This window comes from Siphateles boraxobius, unplaced genomic scaffold, assembly GCF_051911475.1.
Source record: "Siphateles boraxobius isolate OS27281-9 unplaced genomic scaffold, OSU_SipBor_1 140, whole genome shotgun sequence".
Classification (NCBI taxonomy): domain Eukaryota; kingdom Metazoa; phylum Chordata; class Actinopteri; order Cypriniformes; family Leuciscidae; genus Siphateles; species Siphateles boraxobius.
Window position 1 is genome coordinate 1,432,426 of NW_027508745.1, and position 22,575 is coordinate 1,455,000.

At 39.8% G+C, this 22,575-nt stretch overlaps 1 protein-coding gene across 2 annotated transcripts in view; it reads left to right on the top strand.

Annotated features, from left to right (window-relative positions):
• The window catches only part of LOC143738235 (mediator of RNA polymerase II transcription subunit 1-like), a 193,677-nt gene that overhangs the window by 84,506 nt on the left and 86,596 nt on the right, over nt 1–22,575 (top strand). For both annotated transcript variants that reach the window (XM_077230264.1, XM_077230263.1), the window contains 5 exons: nt 8,465–8,536; nt 8,630–8,704; nt 11,723–11,886; nt 12,006–12,117; nt 17,700–17,824. In XM_077230264.1, the coding sequence (XP_077086379.1) occupies nt 8,465–8,536; nt 8,630–8,704; nt 11,723–11,886; nt 12,006–12,117; nt 17,700–17,824 (548 nt within the window). The remainder of the gene's footprint in view (nt 1–8,464; nt 8,537–8,629; nt 8,705–11,722; nt 11,887–12,005; nt 12,118–17,699; nt 17,825–22,575) is intronic.

Genomic DNA, 22,575 nt, shown 5'->3' on the forward strand with positions numbered 1-22,575 from the left:
GGCTGTAGGCTAAATTCTCTGTTTTTTTGACGACTGAAGCGAAGTCGCTCGTGGCGTGAGCACGGCCGGTTACGCAATACTCGTTCCCTCTCTAGAGAGAACCGAGGTTACGTTAGTAACCGAGTATCGTTCTCTTACGAGAGGTTCTCTCGTATTGCGTAAGTTTAGCTTACGCTACGGGAACACTTTGTCAACGCCGTGCACGCCAAGCATCCACATGAGACCCCGAGCTTAAGGGGAACCCCATAAGTGGAAAAAATAAGGTGGCCAGCCACGCGGGCCATCACTTGTACATAAGCACACATAGGGAATACAGAGCAGCGCGCCGGTCTGTATAGTCATATGGCACATACCCTACTTAGTGCAGCTCAACCAGGAGAGCTGAGTCATGAACGTGATCTGAGCAGGAGATCTGGGCAGAATACACCTCTTTTCAGACTGACAACAGTTTAGCCTGCAAGGCAGGAACTTCTAGGTTATAAAACCTGACAAAGGTAGACGGGGAGCTCCAGCCCGCCGCTACACATATGTCATGGATAGAAATTCCACTGGACCATGCCCACGACGAGGCCACGCCTCTCGTGGAATGAGCCCTGATGCCCAGAGGGCATTGCAGGCCTTTTGACGCGTAAGCTGCCGCTATAGCGTCCACTATCCATCTGGACAGGCTCTGTTTCGAGGAGGCAAGCCCCTTGGCGCGCCCACCAAACGAAACGAAAAGCTGTTCCGAACGCCTGAAGGAGGCGGAGCGCGTAATGTAAAACCTCAGCGCTCTGACAGGGCAGAGGAGATTCACATCACTTTCGCTGTCAGATGCTGGGAGAGCTGACAGCGAAATAACTTGCGCTCTGAATGGAGTGCCCATCACTTTAGGGACATAACCATGTCTAGGTCTGAGGATGACTTTAGAGTCATTTGGTCCGAACTCAAGACACGACGCGCTGACAGACAGCGCGTGCAGATCCCCTACACGTTTTACTGACGACAGTGCAGTCAGAAAAACGGCTTTTAGTGATAGATATTTCAACTCCACGGAGTCTAGTGGTTCAAATGGAAAAGCTTTCAGGGCCTCGAGGACCAGTGAAAGATCCCACATGGGAACCGACGGGGGGCGCGGCGGATTCATCCTTCTAGCTCCTCTAAGGAAGCGGATGACCAACTCATGTCTTCCCAGTGACTGGCCGTGCGTCGATTCCGCGAATGCTGCTACGGCCGCCACGTAAACTTTGAGCGTGGATGGGGATCTTCCCTTATCCAACAGCTCTTGTAGGAAAGTGAGCAGATGCGCCACCCCGCATGTCCGCGGGTCCAGACCTCTGTCGGTGCACCATCCAGAGAACACCGACCATTGAGACGCGTAGAGCCTTCTCGTGGAAGGGGCTCTAGACTGCGTGATCGTGTTCATCACTCCTTCTGGCAGGGCAACGAGTACCCGTTGATCAACCATGCATGCAGAGACCAGCGCTCTGGATGGGGATGCCAGATTGTGCCGCGAGCTTGAGAGAGGAGATCTGCCCTCACCGGAATCGGCCACGGAGCTGTATGTGACAGCCGTGCCAGTTCCGGGAACCAAGTCTGATTCTCCCAACGCGGGGCTATGAGGAGCACCGAGTGGCGCGTTTCCCTGATCCTCTTGATCACCTGTGGCAACAGAGAGACCGGAGGGAAAGCATATAGCGGGAGGCTGGGCCAAACCTGGGCCAGCGCGTCCTCGTCCTTCGAGAAGAACATCGGGCATTGAGCGTTGTCTTTTGACGCAAACAGGTCGACTTCCGCTCTGCCGAATAGGCGCCACAGTTTCTGGACCGTTTGGGGGTGCAGGGACCATTCACCTGGGGGAACATTGTCCCGGGACAGTCTGTCTGGGCCGTCGTTCAAATGGCCAGGCACATGCGCCGCCCTCAGCGAGCGCAGGTTCGTCTGTGACCAAATAAGGAGGCGTTCCGTCAGATTGCAGAGATTTCTGGATCTGACACCGCCCTGACGGTTTACATAGGATACCACAGATGTGTTGTCCGAGCGGACAAGAACATGCTGGTCCTGTATAAACGGGAGGAAGCACTTCAGCGCGTTCTCGACCGCTATCATTTCCAGACAGTTTATGTGAAAACCCTTCTCCTGGTCTGACCACTGGCCAAAGGCCGGTCTGCCCTCGAACAGCGCGCCCCAACCCGAGTTGGACGCGTCTGTCGAGATGACCTTCCGATAAGAGATGGTTCCCATCATTACTCCATGCTGGTACCAATCGGCCACTAACCAGGGCTGCAGAGCTGTTATGCAGGTCTGAGTCACTCTGATTTTCTGGCCGCCAGACACCCAGGCTCGGCGAGGCGCGCGAGCGTTCAACCAGCGTTGGAGCGGGCGCATGCGCAGTAGGCCCAGCTGGAGCACCGCTGCAGCTGATGCCATACAGCCCAACATCCTTTGAAATGTTTTCAAAGGGAGAAAGCTGCCCTTCTGGAAAGATGCGGCTAGGTGGCGAACACGGCGCCCGCTGTGTCGATAAACGAGCCGTCATGGTCACCGAGTCCAGTTCTATTCCTAAAAAGGAAATTGACTGGCTGGGCAGTAATGAGCTCTTGGTCCAGTTGACCGTGAGACCCAAGCTTTCCAGATGACTGAGAAGCACTGTTCTGTGAGATAGTAGTTCTGTCTCTGACTGTGCCAATATCAGCCAATCGTCCAGATAGTTCATTATGCGCAGCCCCTGACTTCTCAGGGGGGCGAGCTCCGCGTCCATGCACTTTGTAAATGTACGGGGTGCTAGGGACAGGCCGAACGGCAGGACGGTGTATTGATATGCCTGACCGTCGAAGGCGAATCTCAAAAATTGCCTGTGACGGGGTACTATCTGAATCTGAAAATAGGCATCCTTCAGATCTAGAGAAATAAACCAGTCCCTTGGGCGAACGTGCGCGAGGATTTTTCTGGTCGTAAGCATTTTGAACGGTCTTTTTACAAGCACTTTGTTCAAATATCTCAGATCTAGGATAGGTCTGAAGGCTCCGTCCTTCTTGGGTACGAGAAAATATCGGCTGTAAAAGCCTGACTCGCTCAGAGAAGGCGGCACCTTTTCTATAGCCCCTTTGCACAGCAGCTTTGCTATTTCTGCGTGAAGTAGGTGTGCTACTTCCGCATTCACTATCGTCGCGGTCCGGGCTTGAAAGCGCGGAGGACGGCGAACGAATTGAAGTGCATAGCCCTGCTTTATTGTGCTCAACACCCATTCTGAAATCCCTGGGATAGTTTCCCACGCAGCTATGTGAGCCGCCAGGGGGCGAATGGCCTCCGGGTTCAGACCGCCGCCATTTGCGGGCTTGTGAAACTGAACCGGAGCCGAGAGCGCGGCGCGCGCGCTCTCGGTTTTGGGCAATGGCCGCTCGCTGACAGCCGAGACCGGCTGACTTATGTGAGGTGTCCCGATCATAAGGGATGGGGAACATACTTTTGCCACACTTTGACGCGCGAGCAGCGCTCTGGGCGGGAGAGCTCTCTGTAAGCGTGAGCGCGCGCACGCGGGCACGAGACTTACAACTGTATCTGACGCCCCGATCATAGTAGATGGGGAGCGTTTTATTAACGCCCTGTGTTTCGTGATAACACTTAAACGCACAGGCGGGACCCGGGGGAAGGTTTGTGTTAGCAAGCGTGAGCGCTCTCTGGCGGGCACGAGACTTACGTTCATAAGCTTCTTTGATCGTGTAACAGAGCGGGCAGATAGTGGGCACAGACCTGTGGACACATTTCTTACATTCAACACTCGAGCGGCTTTTCTGCGCTTTATGAGAGTGTGCTCTGTGAGTGACACGGGATTTTGAGTGCTTATGTGTAGGGGTGAACACTGGGGCGTGGGCACATTCACTACACTTAAAACACTGACGGCGTGAGCCGGACCAGACATTATACTCTTTTTGAGATTTCCCTGGGTCGCCGTGAAAACGGCGTTTGTGTGCAGGCGAGAGGGTGAATAAACCGGCTCGTTGGCTGCTAGTTGAACCACTGCAGTAGCCTGTTCGAAGGGGACTGACAGGGAAATGAACTTTGACGGCGGTCCGGCCGCAGCGGGACACGCGCGTCTTTTCTCTCCCGCTGTTAGGAGGGCTTCGCGTGCTCCGACTTCAGCGTGAGCTTTTGCCGAGGCCCTCTGGGGGGCGGCGGTCTGCGACGGCTGTCTGAGCGCGATCTAGGGCGGCCGCCCTGACGTCGCTGCGAAGGCTGATGCTGAGGCTGTGCTGGACGCTGGGTGCTGGTTCGCACAGGAGGCTGGCTTTGTCTCTCGCGAGAGCGGCCTGTGGCGGAACTCGAGCGTCGCGGCAGGAAGAGGTTCATGGCCTGCGTGGTCTTTTGCACCATAGAGAAGCGGTCAACAATCCCGTTCACCGCTGGGCCGAAGAGACCAGTGGGGGAAAGCGGCGCGTTCAGAAAGGTGGCTCGCTCAGTTTCCCTCATATCCGCGAGCGTTAACCAGAGGTGCCTCTCCGTCACGGTTAACGCGGCCATGGCTCGTCCGATGGCCTGGGCTGCAGCTTTGGTGGCGCGGAGAGAAAGATCCGTCGCGCTTCTCAAATCCGTAACCGCAGCTGGGTCCCGGCCCTTCTCATCCCATTCACGGAGGAGGTCGGCTTGCAGGATCTGAAGCACAGCCATCGAGTGTAGAGCAGACGCGGCCTGGCCGGAGGCGGCATAAGCGCGGCCGACCAAGGCGGAAGTGGCTCTGCAGGCTTTAGACGGGAGGGCTGACCGTGACCGCCATCTCGCGGAGGGCGGGCAAAGGTGCGCTGCGACCGCCTCTTCCACAGGGGGAATCGCTGTGTACCCTTTCTCGGCGGCGCCGTCCACTCGGGAGAGCGACGCGGAGGCCTGTGACTGAAGTCTAGCAGAAAAAGGTGAATTCCACGACTTCGTCAGCTCCGCATGAAGTTCCGGCAGGAATGGAGCGGGCCTGGTTTCTGAAACTGCGCGGCGGCGACTTTGAAGGAAGCAGCCATCGAGCCTGTTCGGCGCGGGTTCCTTCGGCAGCGACCACTCGAGCCCGAGACGGTCGACAGCTTGCGTCAGCAGGCGCATAAGTTCCGCGTCAGCTCCAGCGCGGGTACGGGCGGATTCCTGGATTGACGAGGAGGCGGAGTGAAGCGACCATTCCTCGCTGTCCGATGCCAGGATAGAGCAGCAGTCTTTTGTGGCGTGTCCCACGGACTCATCCTCCGAAGTGACGGCAGTGAGGCTCGCAAGCGGCAGCTGCGCGTCAGTGAGGAGAGGTGGGGAAGGCGAGAGCGAGGCTCGAGGGAGGTTCTCCGGTGAGCGCGTCCTGTGGCCACAGGTTCCGGCTGTCTCAGGGAACGGCGCTTCTTTCTGCGCGGTCCCACAGGGGGCGGAGTGACTGCTGTGGTGTTGAACGCTTCGAGTCGAGCCCGCAGGGTCGACAGCGGAAGCTCCTCACAGAGCTCGCAGCCCCCGGACGCAAGGGTGAGCTCTGCGTGTTCCAGGCCCAGGCAGAGAGCGCAGATCAGGTGGTGGTCTCCGGCGCTGAGCGGGGCTTTACACGAGCCGCAGGAAGTGCGAGGCATCTTTAAAAAGACGCTCGCTGCTCTTTTAGAATGATTTGCAAAAAGGATACGTCACCGGATAGCGTAGCTCGCACGGATGGCTGAAGGTGGCGAAGACGGCCGGCTTCCTCAGCGCTGTCCTAAGCTGGCTGTTCGCTGTTCGACGGCGGCGGTGGCTTCTATCAAATCCAGCAATGCGAAGAGCTCGCTGAAGAGTCGAAAAATCAGAGAATTCAGCCTACAGCCCCTATTTTATACGCTAAGCCACGCCTATCTGGTGGGCTGTGACGCTATAAAGGCGCGGGCGCCCTTCATTGGGAGTGACGTCACGCCGGGCGCACTGGTAGGCTGCAGCAGTTGCCCGCAGGGCAGCCAATGAGCACGCGAGATGGCCTGCTCTAGGTCTGCTAGCTGCTGCACTGCGTTGACAAGTTATACAAAATTAAGGATAATTTTTTGGCTTCAGTATCTCGAGAAGATGAATCTTTCCCGTAGCGTAAGCTAAACTTACGCAATACGAGAGAACCTCTCGTAAGAGAACTGGGAAGGATCATAGCACTTGCATATTGTTGTCCAGGGCTCCAGACTAACTTTTCCACTGGTTGCACTGGTGCTACCGACTTTCTCAGTTGGTCGCACCAACATATGATTTGGTCGCACCTTTTTTTTTTTTTTTTTTGCTACATGCCATGGGATTAATCAATGCATGTTGATGAATAGTGGTTTTAATGGACCAAGGCTAGCAAAGGCTTTCTGGGTCGCAGCATAAATACCTGTAATATATTATATAAATTTTTTTTTATATTTATACTATATATATTATATAGTATAAATATAATTATATTATATATTACATTTTATTATATATTACGTTATATTATATTACATTTTTATCCCAACATTTGGGTTTGTCCATATTTGACCCCAATTTGAGTTTAAACAACCCAGCATTGTTTAGGAGTGTATAAATCTATCTATTTACATTTGAATTATATTCTATCTATCTATCTATCTATCTATCTATCTATCTATCTATCTATCTATCTATCTATCTATCTATCTATCTATCTATCTATCTATCTATCTATCTATCTATCTATCTATCTATCTATCTATCTATCTATCTATCTATCTATCTATCTATCTATCTATCTATCTATCTATTATCATCTTTCTATCAGCATCATCTTTCTATCTTTTAAAAATCATTAAACATTCAAATGTATGCATTACATTTGAAAAGATTAGAGTATTATAATACGCTGATACAGATTTTCCGTTATCAAAGTTTATAGTTGTAACAAAAATCAGAAATCTCACACTCCTTACCTTCTGCATTTTATAATCAGTTTCCTCTGTCGATCGATTACTATCATCTAACCGCTGAAAAGACGTAGGAAAGGGCTCGGTATTTCGTGAGACCATTTCATTTGTATATGCCTGAATTCGTAATTGGCGCGTTTCACCATCAGTGTGCAATGCGCGTGACGTGTAAGTTCGTCAATAAATAAACTGCACGTGTCGTGCGGAAGAACACTGTAGCCGGAGCTACTTCTCTCCGTTAATGTCTATGGCGAGTCACGCAGGCACTGGGCAACTCCGCAGCCGAGCCGAGCCCGGGACAAAATAGTCAGAATATAAACACTTATTATAAGCGTACCGTAGGGATTCAGGATAAGTCAAAAACCCCGTTTGGAAAATGGATTCATGATGTACTCGTTCATTTTGAACATGAGTTACGGACTGCAGCAGCTGATACAACGGCGTTCTGTTGCGCGAGCGTCAAATGCGACCACATACAATTTTAACTCGCACATTCTCAAAAACGGTCGCAGTCTGGAACCCTGTTGTCCTTTTGTTAGTTTCACTGCTTCTATTGTTCTCATTTGTAAGTCGCTTTGGATAAATGCGTCTGCTAAATGAATAAATGTCAATGTAGATCTGAGAAATTTCTTGTCACTGAATAAATATTTTGCTTAGAAACAAACCAACCTGCTGTTATTTTGATAGTGCCCAGAAAGAATGTGCAACTGTAATGCACTGTTGCCAACTATTTTCAAAGGAAAGTAGCTGACGCCTTCCCTAAAAGTCGCCAAATGTCGCTAGATGACGTCATATGCTAATTAGCCTATTCATGACGTCATCGCGTCGTACTTGCGCTCTGTCTGCCTAATGTGTTTTCCCTCTAAATTCATGCTAACATTCTGTATTTTAATATAATATAATATAATATAGCCGAATGTCCAGTAAAGCTGTTCTCATTGCCTATATTATTTGTGTCAGACAATAGAACAAGTAGCTATGATATAGTGAATGACTAAATCTTTTTATATGTGTAAAATTATCTGAATTGAGAGAGTTCGGGAACTGGGTGAAAGCTCTGTGATAGCGAGTATTACAAGTAATAATCACAAGAAAAGAAAGTAAATTAAAATGGTCAAACAAAACTCTTTAAAAATAAAACAAAAGAGAAGCAGATAAGTGACAAGTCCGTGGGGGAAAAAACTGGCGCGCGCTCAACACATGAATGTGCTGCTGCTCGTCTCTGCCATTCACTGAACAAGGTAGACGCAGTTAGAGAGAGTGACGGCAGGGAGAAAGCAAGAGCTCGCGCTCGCAGAACAGTACTGGTAACATCTGGAGGTTACTGAGGTTTGTCTAAAAAAGTCGCTAGATTTGTCGCTAGTCGCTTCTTAAAAAAAATTTCGCTAAAGGGGTCTGAAAAGTCGCTAAAAATAGCGACAAAGGCGCTAAGTTGGCAACACTGCTGAATAATCATGAAGTCATCTATGAGCCAGTCAGATTCAAAAACTCAACAAATTATTTTATACAAGTTACAACAACTGTAAAGTTGTCACTGTACAAGCACACAATGCAGTAAATGTATTTACCATAACATTAACCTTTTATTTTTACAGAGACAAAAATTTTGATGAGTTTTCCAAACACCTGAAGGGTCTGGTTAACCTGTATAAGCTCCCTGGAGACAAGTGTGTTCTCTCTTTTTTAAATTAGATAATTAAACACTTTCAGTTCCTGTTTCTATTTGCATTTTAATACTTTTTTCTCATTTTATTCCACAGCAAACTAAAGACAAAGATGTATTTGGCGCTTCAGTCCCTGGAGTTAGACCTCACCAAGATGATGCATATGTTCAGGCACATTTTTTTTCTCTTCCTATTTGTCAATAAAACCGTTTCCCCAGTATCATACACTAGCAAAAAAGTACAATGGACATTTTTGGACATGGTACAATTGTAATACTACAGGTCCTTCTCAAAAAATTAGCATATTGTGATAAAGTTCATTATTTTCCATAATATAATGATAAAAATTAAACTTTCAGATATTTTAGATTCATTGCACACCAACTGAAATATTTCAGGTGTTTTATTGTTTTAATACTGATGATTTTGGCATACAGCTCATGAAAACCCAAAATTCCTGTCTCAAAAAATTTGCATATTTCATCCGACCAATAAAAGAAGTGTTTTTAATACAAAAAAAAAAGTCAACCTTCAAATAATTATGTTCAGTTATGCACACAATAGTCAATACTTGGTCGGGAATCCTTTTGCAGAAATGACTGCTTCAATGTGGTGTGGCATGGAGGCAATCAGCCTGTGGCACTGCTGAGGTGTTATGGAGACCCAGGATGCTTCGATAGCGGCCTTAAGCTCATCCAGAGTGTTGGGTCTTGCGTCTCTCAACTTTCTCTTCACAATATCCCACAGATTCTCTATGGGGTTCAGGTCAGGAGAGTTGGCAGGCCAATTGAGCACAGTAATACCATGGTCAGTAAACCATTTACCAGTGGTTTTGGCACTGTGAGCAGGTGCCAGGTCGTGCTGAAAAATGAAATCTTCATCTCCATAAAGCTTTTCAGCAGATGGAAGCATGAAGTGCTCCAAAATCTCCTGATAGCTAGCTGCATTGGCCCTGCCCTTGATAAAACACAGTGCACTAACACCAGCGGCTGACATGGCACCCCAGACCATCACTGACTGTGGGTACTTGACACTGGACTTCAGGCATTTTGGCATTTCCTTCTCCCCAGTCTTCCTCCAGACTCTGGCACCTTGATTTCCGAATGACATGCAAAACTGAGCAACAGTCCAGTGCTGCTTCTCTGTAGCCCAGGTCAGGCGCTTCTGCCGCTGTTTCTGGTTCAAAAGTGGCTTGACCTGGGGAATATGGCACCTGTAGCCCATTTCCTGCACACGCCTGTGCACGGTGGCTCTGGATGTTTCTACTCCTGACTCAGTCCAATGCTTCCGCAGGTCCCCCAAGGTCTGGAATCGGTCCTTCTCCACAATCTTCCTCAGGGTCCGGTCACCTCTTCTCGTTGTGCAGCGTTTTTTGCCACACTTTTTCCTTCCCACAGACTTCCCACTGAGGTGCCTTGATACAGCACTCTGGGAACAGCCTATTTGTTCAGAAATTTCTTTATGTGTCTTACCCTCTTGCTTAAGGGTGTCAATGAAGGCCTTCTGGACAGCAGTCAGGTCGGCAGTCTTACCCATGATTGCGGATTTGAGTAATGAAACAGGCTGGGAGTTTTTAAAAGCCTCAGGAATCTTTTGCAGGTGTTTATAATTAATTTGTTGATTCAGATGATTAGGTTAATAGCTTGTTTAGAGACCCTTTTCATGATATGCTAATTTTTTGAGACAGGAATTTAGGGTTTTCATGAGCTGTATGCCAAAATCATCAGTATTAAAACAATAAAAGACCTGAAATATTTCAGTTGGTGTGCAATGAATCTAAAATATATGAAAGTTTAATTTTTATCATTACATTATGGAAAATAATTAACTTTATCACAATATGCTAATTTTTTGAGAAGGACCTGTATATTGTGGTGATATTATATTATTCTTTAAAGTAACTTGCAGTACTATGTTAATACTATGGGACATGAATATGGTAATCATTATTATTTTTTCTACAGAAATGGTGCTGTTAGACAGTGGCCAGTTGCAAATTGTTCTCAGAATAAGCCCACATTTTTACTTGTGACTTGAGAAATGAACAATTACAGAGCTATGAAATAGCTTGTAGAAACCTTGCCAACAGATAAGCATAGCTGCTTTGTTTCTGAACCATTAGAAGCTATTATGAATAACATCCATACAGTGTCAGTCACAAGTTTGTGAATCCTTTGAAGATATCTGGATTTCTGCATTGATTACTCAAACAATTTGAGAAATTTATTGAGAACTGAGTGATCATGCAAAAAGTAGTGAAGTAGAAAGTAAGTGAACCCTTGAATTTAGAAACTTAATCATCCTTTAGCAGCAAGACCTCCACCAAATGTTTTATGTAGCTGCTTGTAAGACTTTTGACCAATTTGAATCATCACTCCCCATAAGTCTGTTAGAATCTTATTCTTATCTTTATTTCTGGGTTGGTTATCTGCATTTATAGCTCAAGGGCAGGACTCAGGAAAAATATATGTTTCTTTTCAGCCATTATTTAGTTGATTTAATTGTGTTTTTTGGATCATTGTCTTGTTAAATCACTCAGCGTCTCTAAAATGCAATGTTGTGTACTTCTGTGCTGACATTCTCGTGTATAATCTCTTGATACAGTTTTACATTCGTTGTACCTTCAGTGATTGCAATGTGCTCAGGCTCTGATGCAGCAAAGAAGCTCTAAACCGTGATGCTGCTTTCAACATGCTTCTCAGTTGGGAGGATTACTCCTAGGGGGAGAATCTTTAGCAATGATTCGGTCGCCTCTGTAATATGTTTTTAAGATCCTATGAAAACTTTTGGGATCATGGCATGGTTGTGTACCTGTATTTAAAAGGCAAAACATCTGTACAGCTCCCAATTTAATCTCATCTTCCCAATTTACTTATTTTAGCTTTTGGAGAAATCGTAACAGAGAGGTTCACAATTTTTTCTTTTTTTTTCAACCTGCCCTGTCATTGATCACATCCAAAATAATCTGGTCTGTTATTCAGCATTTTACGCCATTATGACCTGCTTTTGGTCAAATGAATTGAAATTCTAGCAGTCAGTTTCACCATTGGTGTTTGTAAATATCATCATTTTCGGGCACTGGTTTCTGTATCCCTGTCAGTTGACATTCAGTACCATAGTGTACCGAAGAAAAATACTGCAATTTTTTTTTTTGAAAGGTTATAATTACTCAAGCAATCTATATCATAGGATTGCCACTAATGCCAACACTGTGGAGACCATACTTCATGGTAGTGTGGGTCTGTTGACGGCGAGGAGTGGCGGTCATCTAGTATCTCTACAGTGTTACGTTTCTCCAAATGATACCTTTGAAGAGGGAACTGGAGCCCAACTGAACTTCACTGATGGCAATAGTGAGAAAATCATGTTTTATAAATCATATCAACAAAATTGTTGAATGTTTATTTAAATGTCAATCTAGTGTTTATTTACTTTAAGGTCATTGATTATTTTCTCCTCTTGTATTCTGCAGTTCCCCGTACTTTAGGTGTGAGTGTGTCAGTGACTGTTGAGGGCACAACATCGGTTTACAAGCTTCCCATTGCTCCGCTTATCACAGGATCCCATCCAGTCGACAACAAAGGGTTAGATCTTTATTAAAGGACAACAATGCAATCAACAACAATGACAATTCTGGTGTAACTACCATGGTGTAATCTTGTGTAATCTCTTCCATGCAGGGTTCCCACGCTTCTTGTAAGCACTTGAATTTCAGACACATGAATTTAAGGGCTGGAAAGTATGCAAAAACAAACATGGGTCCTTGAAAGTGCTTGAAATAAATATGAACAAAACTTTGTTAGAGTAGCATTGTGCTATTACTAAAATTAGCCTTAATCCGCTGCCAGAACGAAACGGCACTAGTGATTGGGGGGAAAGACCTGCATGATGAACGTGTGAGAAACGTGGAGCTATTTAACTAGCTCAGTTTTAAGGAAATGCAAATTCAATGATGCTTGGCACAGTATTGAGCTACATAAAAATTGGTTAATAATGATTCCAACAAATATTCGCCCAGTTTCACAGACAGGGCTTAGATTAGGCCAGGATTATGCTTTAGTTCAATTTAAGTAGCTTTTTATAAACATTACTGGTGTGCATCTTGAGGCAAAACAATGGAACTGATGTATGTTAAGACAGTATGTCAGTGCAAGTTGCTTTCACTTAAAACAGCTCAAACATGCATTTAAAGGGGACATAAAGGGGAAAATCTGACTTTTCTGTGTTTAAGTGCTATAATCGGGTCCCTGGTGAATCTACCAACCAGGAAAACGTGTAAAGTGACAACCCAGTAGCTTTGTTTAGGCTAGCCTTTTTCTGCAAGCATGTAAAAAAATAAGCCAATCAGATTTCGCTCCCTTTCTGACGTAGGAAGGGGATCTTATTATAATATTACCGCCCTTTAATCTGCACTTTTTTCACCCACGGCAACGCCATTTGGTGCAAACGACGACTGAGTAACCAGTTATAACGCAATGGCAAAAGATCGAGAAAAGCATGCAATCTCTCGCTCAGGCTTCATCCTTCTGGAATTTTGCGGGGAGCAGCAGCTCATTTGCATTTAAAGGGTCAAACACAAAAACGCTGCGTTTTTGTTCACACCCAAAAAAGGGCAAATTTGACAAGCTCTAATAAATGTTCTGGCGGTTATTTTGAGCTAAAATTTCAGACACATTCTGGGGAGACCATAAATTTATATTACATCTTGTGAAAAGGGGCATAATATGTCACCTTTAAGTCTAGGACTAGCTTAAGCCTTGTCTTTGAAACAGGGCAAATGGCAAACATAGTAGTGTTTATAAGCACAGGCAGTGTTGCTTTGTTTACAAAGGTAACGGGAAACAACCTTCTACTGTCAGAGATTGAAATAACATCTCATTCAGCATGTGTTCTACCTTGTTCAGACCAATGCGAAGATCGACCCATATTTTTACATAGCTGTTGATTAATATTGAAGTTGTTTATAATGTGTTTTTTAAAGTCATTTTATTGTTTAGGATGTTATCATAATGTAAGGCCCGTCCAATCGGTTTCAACAACAGTTTCCAATGGAGCGGGTGAAGGTTTCTGCGCGTTTGATCTTTTCAGTGTTGTAGGGATGGGACGGTATGAAAATTTCATATCGATTATAGTGACCGAAATTATCGTGATTATCAATATTATCACGGTTTTGTTAAAACAAGATGAAAGTGTTAAAAAAGAACTGATGCTCACGCTGAAAGCATTTCAACAAGTTTTATATTTGAGAATCAACAGACAACAAATAAAACGAGCAGCTCTATGCACTTTTTAAAGTAAGATACTATTCTGTGGCATTTCCTTCCTTATAATGACCGTCGTCAATAGCAACATATAACTCAGCGCACATCCATGCATCAAATACAACTTTTCATCTTGCGTCTCCGTTTTTGATTGTATTGAAAATGAAATCAGAGTTGATTTATTGTTTACAGAATTTGATAATATTGTTGTGATCATCTTGTCTGGACGAGTTTTTTACGCTGTACAAAATGGATTTTACAGGAAAGAATAGAGACATTCATCTCTATTCAATATGTCCCCGTAATTATGTCGTAAAAAAAATCGGTTTAATAAGTGTACAATGAATATACATTATTATCTCTTAAATGTCAGTCTTAATAGTCTTGTTTGAACTTGTTCGTTCGTCTTTGGCTCTAAGCCACTTATTGCTGTGAACTTTTCTTTGCGTATGCTTCAAGTTTATTTCAAGTGAGTGATATGATAAAATATTTTAACTCAAAACAACATTTTGTGCCCAATTATTTCCCAGACGTAGTTTTAGTATTGAGATGTTCGCTACAACAGTGGATGATGGTCACACAGGACAACTCGGCAGATTTGAAGTATTTACCCCATTGCAGTGACTTTTTTGTGCATGTTCTGCAGACAGAGTGACCATCCTCGATTAAGTTTCCCTCAGGATTTTTGTAAATGCCAAAATATGACCACACCTCAGATTTGGTCCTCTTAAAAGGCTGAAAAATCTCCCGAACACGGTCACCGCCTTCCGCCATTCCTTCTCGAATAAAAAGAAAAACCCCAACATTGCGCGCCTGCGTCAGATTGTGCTGGCTGGACAGGATTTATTGTGAGTTATTAAAATTGCAATAATCAAACACGGTTTTAATGATAATTGAATTTAACGATATTACTACCCGTCAGTACATTTTATCGTGGTTTCTAGTGAAACCGGTAATCGTCCCATCCCTACAGTGTTGCAAAGTAGTTTCATTCTTTAAATACTCAGACCAAGACAAACCATCTACCAAAGTGAAACTTGATCTTACATTAGGAATTTGCATTAATCAAGGTCCTAGATCTAGGTAGTTTACACCTTATGAGGTCAGAAGACAATTTACATGAAAGACCTTGGCAGAGGATCTACCCTCCACAGAAAACAAAATATCTCTTAAAAAAAAATATTTAAACCTTTATTACCTTTTGCCTTACTTCTTTGGAAATGAGACCTTCAAATGATACCAAACATGTATAGTATTGTATGATAATTGTTCACATTAAACCATAAAGATTTTTGGGTGAATATCAGATGGTTTCAGCATGCGGAGTGGAGAGAAGAAATGGGGGAAGATGGGGGTGAAAAGAAAGAAATGTAAATTAAGACAATTCTGAGGTGATTGACTCAGTGTGATTGCATCTTGGGAGGGGATGCTAATTTTGCAAGAGAGAGTTCAAATGTTAATTTCCTTTGTTTTTTTCAAAGAGTAGCTCTCTTGTGGTCCAGTGTGGCATCAGTCTTACAATAAACATAGATCTCCCCAATACTGTATTAATTTTATTCGTGCAGGTCTTAAAAGGCTTTTTTTTAAACCCTGCAGATACCCTGTACAGGTGATTACCAAATAATTTGTAATATTTTTTTTTTAAATCACAAGAGAAACAGATACACATACATAAATTATAATAATAAAAGAAATACAAATATATACATATACATAATGTCAGAGATAGATTATTTATAGTGTTGTGAACTTTTTCTTCTAAAGTGTAGGCAACTCAGAAGCGAAAACCAGAAGACGTTGGGATATCTTTCAAAGCAGAAGTTACTCTTTATTGAGGACTTTGCTGTTGCATCGCTATAGTCATCATCCAAGTCTAAACTCAATAGCTAAAACACAGTGTTTTATACCTTTTAAGGGGGAGGGATTTACATAAAGTTGGAGATCATCATGACAGTGTAACTCAGAGCCTCTGAAACAAGGTAGGTAAATAAAAGCCTGTTCACGGAGATTCCACAGACCTGCCTTATCATAGAGAAACAAAGTAGGTAAATAAAAGCCTGTTTCCTGGAGATTCCTCAGACCTGCCTTATCATAGAGAAACAAAGTAGGTAAATAAAAGCCTGTTTCCTGGAGATTCCTCAGACCTGCCTTATCATAGAGAAACAAAGCCCAGCTGTTCTTGAGAAGTAACAAAAAGTTAATGTTAAAGCTATGCCTCCAAAGTGTAAACACTTGTGTGAACTTTCTCAGTTAAAATACTGTTGAACCTAAATTAGACATTTAGTAAATTTGTAATACTGTTGAACCTAAATTAGACATTTAATAAATTTGTAACACTACAAATAGGCAGAATGTGTCTATTGAAATAAAGATAATTAAGGTGTCTATTAGAATAAAAGGAAAACAGATTTCTTTAAAAGAGAACCTGCAATCCCATTTGCCTTGATCTACATCTTGGTATACTCTCCTATCCTTTACCATTAAATCACTTAAGTTTTAAGAATAGAAATCAAGCTGTCATGAGTTCGATTCCAGTGCATAAGTTGTAATCTTTGCCCTATTAATTAAGCCAGTGGATATTTTTACTATTTTTTAATATCTAACAATTAACTTATCTATATCATTTAATGGCAAATTTCATGGATATTTAAATATTTTAATCAAGTAATGATTCATAAAAAAGGAAATCTAAAACCAGTGTCAAAATAATGTTAAAGGGGTGGTTGATTTATGATTTCACTTTTCAAAATGAAGTTAGCGTGTAATGTTGCCATTTGAGCAACAACATCTGCAAAGTTACGATGCTCAAAGTTCAAAGCAAAGGGATATATATATTTTTTAAAGAAACTGCTTTTTAAGGACTACAACAAACGGCTGGTAGGGACTACACAACATTCCTCCCGAGTTAGTGACATCACTAACCCTAAATAAAATTTACATAATCTATAAATCGTGTTCCTAGGGCGGGGTTTATCAAGACAGAATATGCTAATCAATAACTAGAAGATAACTACACATAGGTTACATAAATTCATCAACTAACCATTCAGAAATGTTGTCTACATGTTGTCACTTCTCTCCATCTTTGTGACTCCGGTTTAAACATAAAAGGCTAAACGTTTTTGAAATTGTCAGTGCATGTCTCTGTGAGGTAATAAGAGTTGCTAAGAAGCTCTGCCCCCTGTGCCGGGAGCAGCAGCTCATTTGCATTTAAAGGGACAGACACAAAAACGGTGCGTTTTTGCTCACCCTCAAAAAGGTGACAACTTTAACATGCTATATAAAAATATCTGTGGGGTATTTTGAGCTAAACACATACACTCTGGGGACATCAGAGATTTATTTTACATCTTGTGAAAAGGGCATTATAACACCCCTTTAACAGTAGGAATAAGAAAGCTGCAAACTGGATCTCTCGTTCACTCGTTCAGCCTTCTCTCCTTAAAAAGTCAAATGCACCTTAAATTTGATTTTAGTTGACAGTTTATGCCTCAACATTAATGCAGTAATGATAGACACGGTCTAGGTTGGCAGTAACAAACCCATCTTTATTGTCTTTATTGTGCTTGGTATAAAACAAAAGTTGCTTTAAAAAGTCCTTGAATCTGATGTTCATGAAAGAGTGGGAACCTTGTCCATGGAAGGCAGATGAGAATAGCAGAATTTTGCTATATTTCCACGAGCTGTTTATATCATAAAAGTAGCAAATATGGCTTGTTCCCCAAGCATTCTGAAGTCTTATGATAGCTTTGTTTGCTGCTGTAAAATGCACTGATTTATAATAATTATTTATTGTTTAGTATTTATCCAAGTCTTTATTATTTCAAGATATTTGAAAATCTATATAATGTGATGTTTTGGAGTCATGTCAGATAGTTATTTAATTACTGTTTTTTCCCCCCTAGGACTCCATCATTTTCTTCCGTAACAAATTCAAACTGTGTAGATTTACCAGCGTGTTTCTTCCTGAAGATGAATTGCTTGATGCCATTCTCTGCATTATATATAAAAAAAATGGGCAGTTCTACAGGTATGAATATTGTCTGGATGATTAGCTGTATAATTGATCAAAATTTAGTTGTTTTGAAACAAAACATGGATGACTGTTATTAACTTCTACATTTATGTAGTTATTAAGTTGGCTTGTGAGAGCCAACTTACTGAAATCCTATTTAAACTTATTATTAAGTTGGCTTGTGAGAGCCAACTTACTGAAATCCTATTTAAACCTATTATTATTATTATTATTAAGTTGGCTTGTGAGAGCCAACTTACTGAAATCCTATTTAAACTTATTATTATTATTATTATTAAGTTGGCTTGTAAGAGCCAACTTACTGAAATCCTATTTAAACATTATTATTATTATTAAGTTGGCTTGTAAGAACCAACTTACTGAAATCCTATTTAAACTTATTAAGTTGGCTTGTGAGAGCCAACTTACTGAAATCCTATTTAAACTTATTAAGTTGGCTTGTAAGAGCCAACTTACTGAAATCCTATTTAAACTTATTATTATTAAGTTGGCTTGTGAGAGCCAACTTACTGAAATCCTATTTAAGTTGGCTTGTGAAAGCCAACTTACTGAAATCCTATTTAAACTTATTATTATTCTTTTTCTTCTTCTTTTTCTTAACCAAAATTTTCTGACTGCTACTCCTCCTAGAGCTTTAACTCTACAAACTCCAAACTCGGGTCAGACGTTCAGACTGTTCTGACTTAGTGTGCTATATCTTTTCAGACTGATTTGACTTTCAGATTTCTTAAAAATTAATATTAAAAATCATAAAAATCCCATTGACTTTCATTGCAACAGTTCAAATTGAGCCAAGGCTACGGTGGCCCAGCAGTGTACAACACAAAAACTCAAATCTAAACTCCCTGAAGCCCAAGACTCAATTAAACTACCATTCTATATGTACTAATGAACTTATCTATCTATCCATCTATCCATCTATCCATCTATCCATCTATCCATCTATCTATCTATCTAATCTATCTTTCTTTCTTTCTTTCTTTCTTTCTAACTAATCTTTCTTCTTTCTTTATTTCTTTCTTTCTTTCTAACTAATCTTTCTTCTTTCTTTCTTTCTAACTAATCTTTCTTCTTTCTTTCTAACTAATCTTTCTTCTTTCTTTCTAACTAATCTTTCTTCTTTCTTTCTTTCTGTCTTTCTTTCTTTCTAACTAATATTTCTTTTTTCTTTTTTTCTTACTAACTAATCTATCTTTCTTTCTTTCTAACTAATCTTTCTTCTTTCTTTCTTTCTTTCTATCTAATCTTTCTTCTTTCTTTCTTTCTTTCTTTCTTTCTTTCTTTCTTTCTTTCTTTCTTTCTTTCTTTCTTTCTTTCTTTCTTTCTTTCTTTCTTTCTTTCTTTCTTTCTTTCTTTCTTTCTTTCTTTCTAACTAATATTTCTTCTTTCTTTCTTTCTAACTAATATTTCTTCTTTCTTTCTTTCTAACTAATATTTCTTCTTTCTAACTAATCTTTCTTTCTTTCTAACTAATCTTTCTTTCTTTCTAACTAATCTTTCTTTCTTTCTAACTAATCTTTCTTCTTTCTTTCTTTCTTTCTTTCTAACTAATCTTTCTTCTTTCTTTCTTTCTTTCTAACTAATCTTTCTTCTTTCTTTCTTTCTTTCTTTCTTTCTTTCTTTCTTTTTCTTTCTTTCTTTCTAACTAATCTTTCTTCTTTCTTTCTTTCTTTCTTTCTAACTAATCTTTCTTCTTTCTTTCTTTCTTTCTAACTAATCTTTCTTTCTAACTAATCTTTCTTTCTTTCTTTCTTTCTAACTAATCTTTCTTCTTTCTTTCTAACTAATCTTTCTTCTTTCTTTCTAAGTAATCTTTCTTCTTTCTTTCTTTCTTTCTTTCTTTCTTTCTAACTAATCTTTCTTCTTTCTTTCTTTCTTTCTTTCTTTCTTTCTTTCTTTCTTTCTTTCTTTCTTACTAATCTTTCTTCTTTCTTTCTTTCTTTCTTTCTAACTAATCTTTCTTCTTTCTTTCTTTCTTTCAAACTAATCTTTCTTTTTTCTTTCTTTCTTTCTTTCTTTCTTTCTTTCTTTCTTTCTTTCTTTCTTTCTTTCTTTCTTTCTTTCTTTCTTTCTTTCTTTCTTTCTTTCTTTCTTTCTTTCTTTCTTTCTTTCTTTCTTTCTAACTAATATTTCTTCTTTCTAACTAATCTTTCTTCTTTCTTTCTAACTAATCTTTCTTTCTTTCTAACTAATCTTTCTTTCTTTCTAACTAATCTTTCTTCTTTCTTTCTTTCTTTCTAACTAATCTTTCTTCTTTCTTTCTTTCTTTCTAACTAATCTTTCTTCTTTCTTTCTTTCTTTCTTTTTCTTTCTTTCTTTCTAACTAATCTTTCTTCTTTCTTTCTAACTAATCTTTCTTCTTTCTTTCTTTCTTTCTAACTAATCTTTCTTTCTTTCTAACTAATCTTTCTTTCTTTCTAACTAATCTTTCTTTCTTTCTAACTAATCTTTCTTCTTTCTTTCTAACTAATCTTTCTTCTTTCTTTCTAACTAATCTTTCTTCTTTATTTCTAACTAATCTTTCTTCTTTCTTTCTTTCTTTCTTTCTTTCTAACTAATCTTTCTTCTTTCTTTCTTTCTTTCTTTCTTTCTTTCTTTCTTTCTTACTAATCTTTCTTCTTTCTTTCTTTCTTTCTTTCTTTCTTTCTTTCTTTCTTTCTTTCTAACTAATCTTTCTTCTTTCTTTCTTTCTTTCTAACTAATCTTTCTTTTTTCTTTCTTTCTTTCTTTCTTTCTTTCTTTCTTTCTTTCTTTCTTTCTTTCTTTCTTTCTTTCTTTCTTTCTTTCTTTCTTTCTTTCTTTCTTTCTTTCTTTCTTTCTTTCTTTCTTTCTTTCTAACTAATCTTTCTTTTTTCTTTCTTTCTTTCTTTCTTTCTTTCTTTCTTTCTTTCTTTCTTTCTTTCTTTCTTTCTTTCTTTCTAACTAATCTTTCTTCTTTCTTTCTTTCTTTCTTACTTTCTTTCTTTCTTTCTTTCTTTCTTTCTTTCTTTTTCTTTCTTTCTTTCTAACTAATCTTTCTTATTTCTTTCTTTCTTTCTAACTAATCTTTCTTCTTTCTTTCTTTCTTTCTTTCTTTCTTTCTTTCTTTCTTTCTTTCTAACTATTCTTTCTTCTTCTTTCTTTCTTTCTAACTAATCTTTCTTCTTTCTTTCTAACTAATCTTTCTTTCTTTCTTTCTAACTAATCTTTCTTCTTTCTTTCTTTCTAACTAATCTTTCTTCTTTCTTTCTTTCTTTCTTTCTTTCTTTCTTTCTTTCTTTCTTTCTTTCTTTCTAACTAATCTTTCTTCTTTCTTTCTTTCTTTCTAACTAATCTTTCTTCTTTCTTTCTTTCTTTCTTTCTTTCTTTTTCTTTCTTTCTAACTAATCTTTCTTCTTTCTTTCTTTCTTTCTTTCTTTCTTTCTTTCTAACTAATCTTTCTTCTTTCTTTCTTTCTTTCTTTCTTTCTTTCTAACTAATCTTTCTTCTTTCTTTCTTTCTCTCTTTCTAACTAATCTTTCTTCTTTCTTTCTTTCTTTCTAACTAATCTTTCTTCTTTCTTTCTTTCTTTCTTTCTTTCTTTCTTTCTTTCTTTTTCTTTCTTTCTAACTAATCTTTCTTCTTTCTTTCTTTCTTTCTTTCTTTCTTTCTTTCTTTCTTTCTTTCTAACTAATCTTTCTTCTTTCTTTCTTTCTTTCTTTCTAACTAATCTTTCTTCTTTCTTTCTTTCTCTCTTTCTAACTAATCTTTCTTCTTTCTTTCTTTCTTTCTAATCTTTCTTCTTTCTTTCTTTCTTTCTTTCTTTCTTTCTTTCTTTCTTTCTTTCTTTCTTTCTTTCTTTCTTTCTTTCTTTCTTTCTTTCTTTCTTTCTTTCTTTCTTTCTTTCTTTCTTTCTTTCTTTCTTTCTTTCTTTCTTTCTTTCTTTCTTTCTTTCTTTCTTTCTTTCTAACTAATCTTTCTTTCTTTCTTTCTTTTTCTTTCTAACTAATCTTTCTTCTTTCTTTCTTTCTTTCTAACTAATCTTTCTTCTTTCTTTCTTTCTTTCTAACTAATCTTTCTTCTTTCTTTCTTTCTTTCTAACTAATCTTTCTTCTTTCTTTCTTTCTTTCTAACTAATCTTTCTTCTTTCTTTCTTTCTTTCTAACTAATCTTTCTTCTTTCTTTCTTTCTTTCTTTCTAACTAATCTTTCTTCTTTCTTTCTTTCTTTCTTTCTAACTAATCTTTCTTCTTTCTTTCTAACTAATCTTTCTTTCTTTCTTTCTTTCTTTTCTTTCTTTCTTTCTAACTAATCTTTCTTTCTTTCTTTCTTTTTCTTTCTTTCTTTCTAACTAATCTTTCTTCTTTCTTTCTTTCTTTCTTTCTTTCTTTCTAACTAATCTTTCTTCTTTCTTTCTAACTAATCTTTCTTCTTTCTTTCTTTCTTTCTTTCTTTCTTTCTAACTAATCTTTCTTCTTTCTTTCTTTCTAACTATTCTTTCTTCTTTCTTTCTAACTAATCTTTCTTTCTTTCTTTCTTTCTTTTTCTTTCTTTCTTTCTAACTAATCTTTCTTTCTTTCTTTCTTTTCTTTCTTTCTTTCTAACTAATCTTTCTTCTTTCTTTCTTTCTTTCTTTCTAACTAATCTTTCTTCTTTCTTTCTAACTAATCTTTCTTCTTTCTTTCTTTCTTTCTTTCTTTCTTTCTAACTAATCTTTCTTCTTTCTTTCTTTCTAACTATTCTTTCTTTCTTTCTTTCTTTCTTTCTTTCTTTCTTTCTAACTAATCT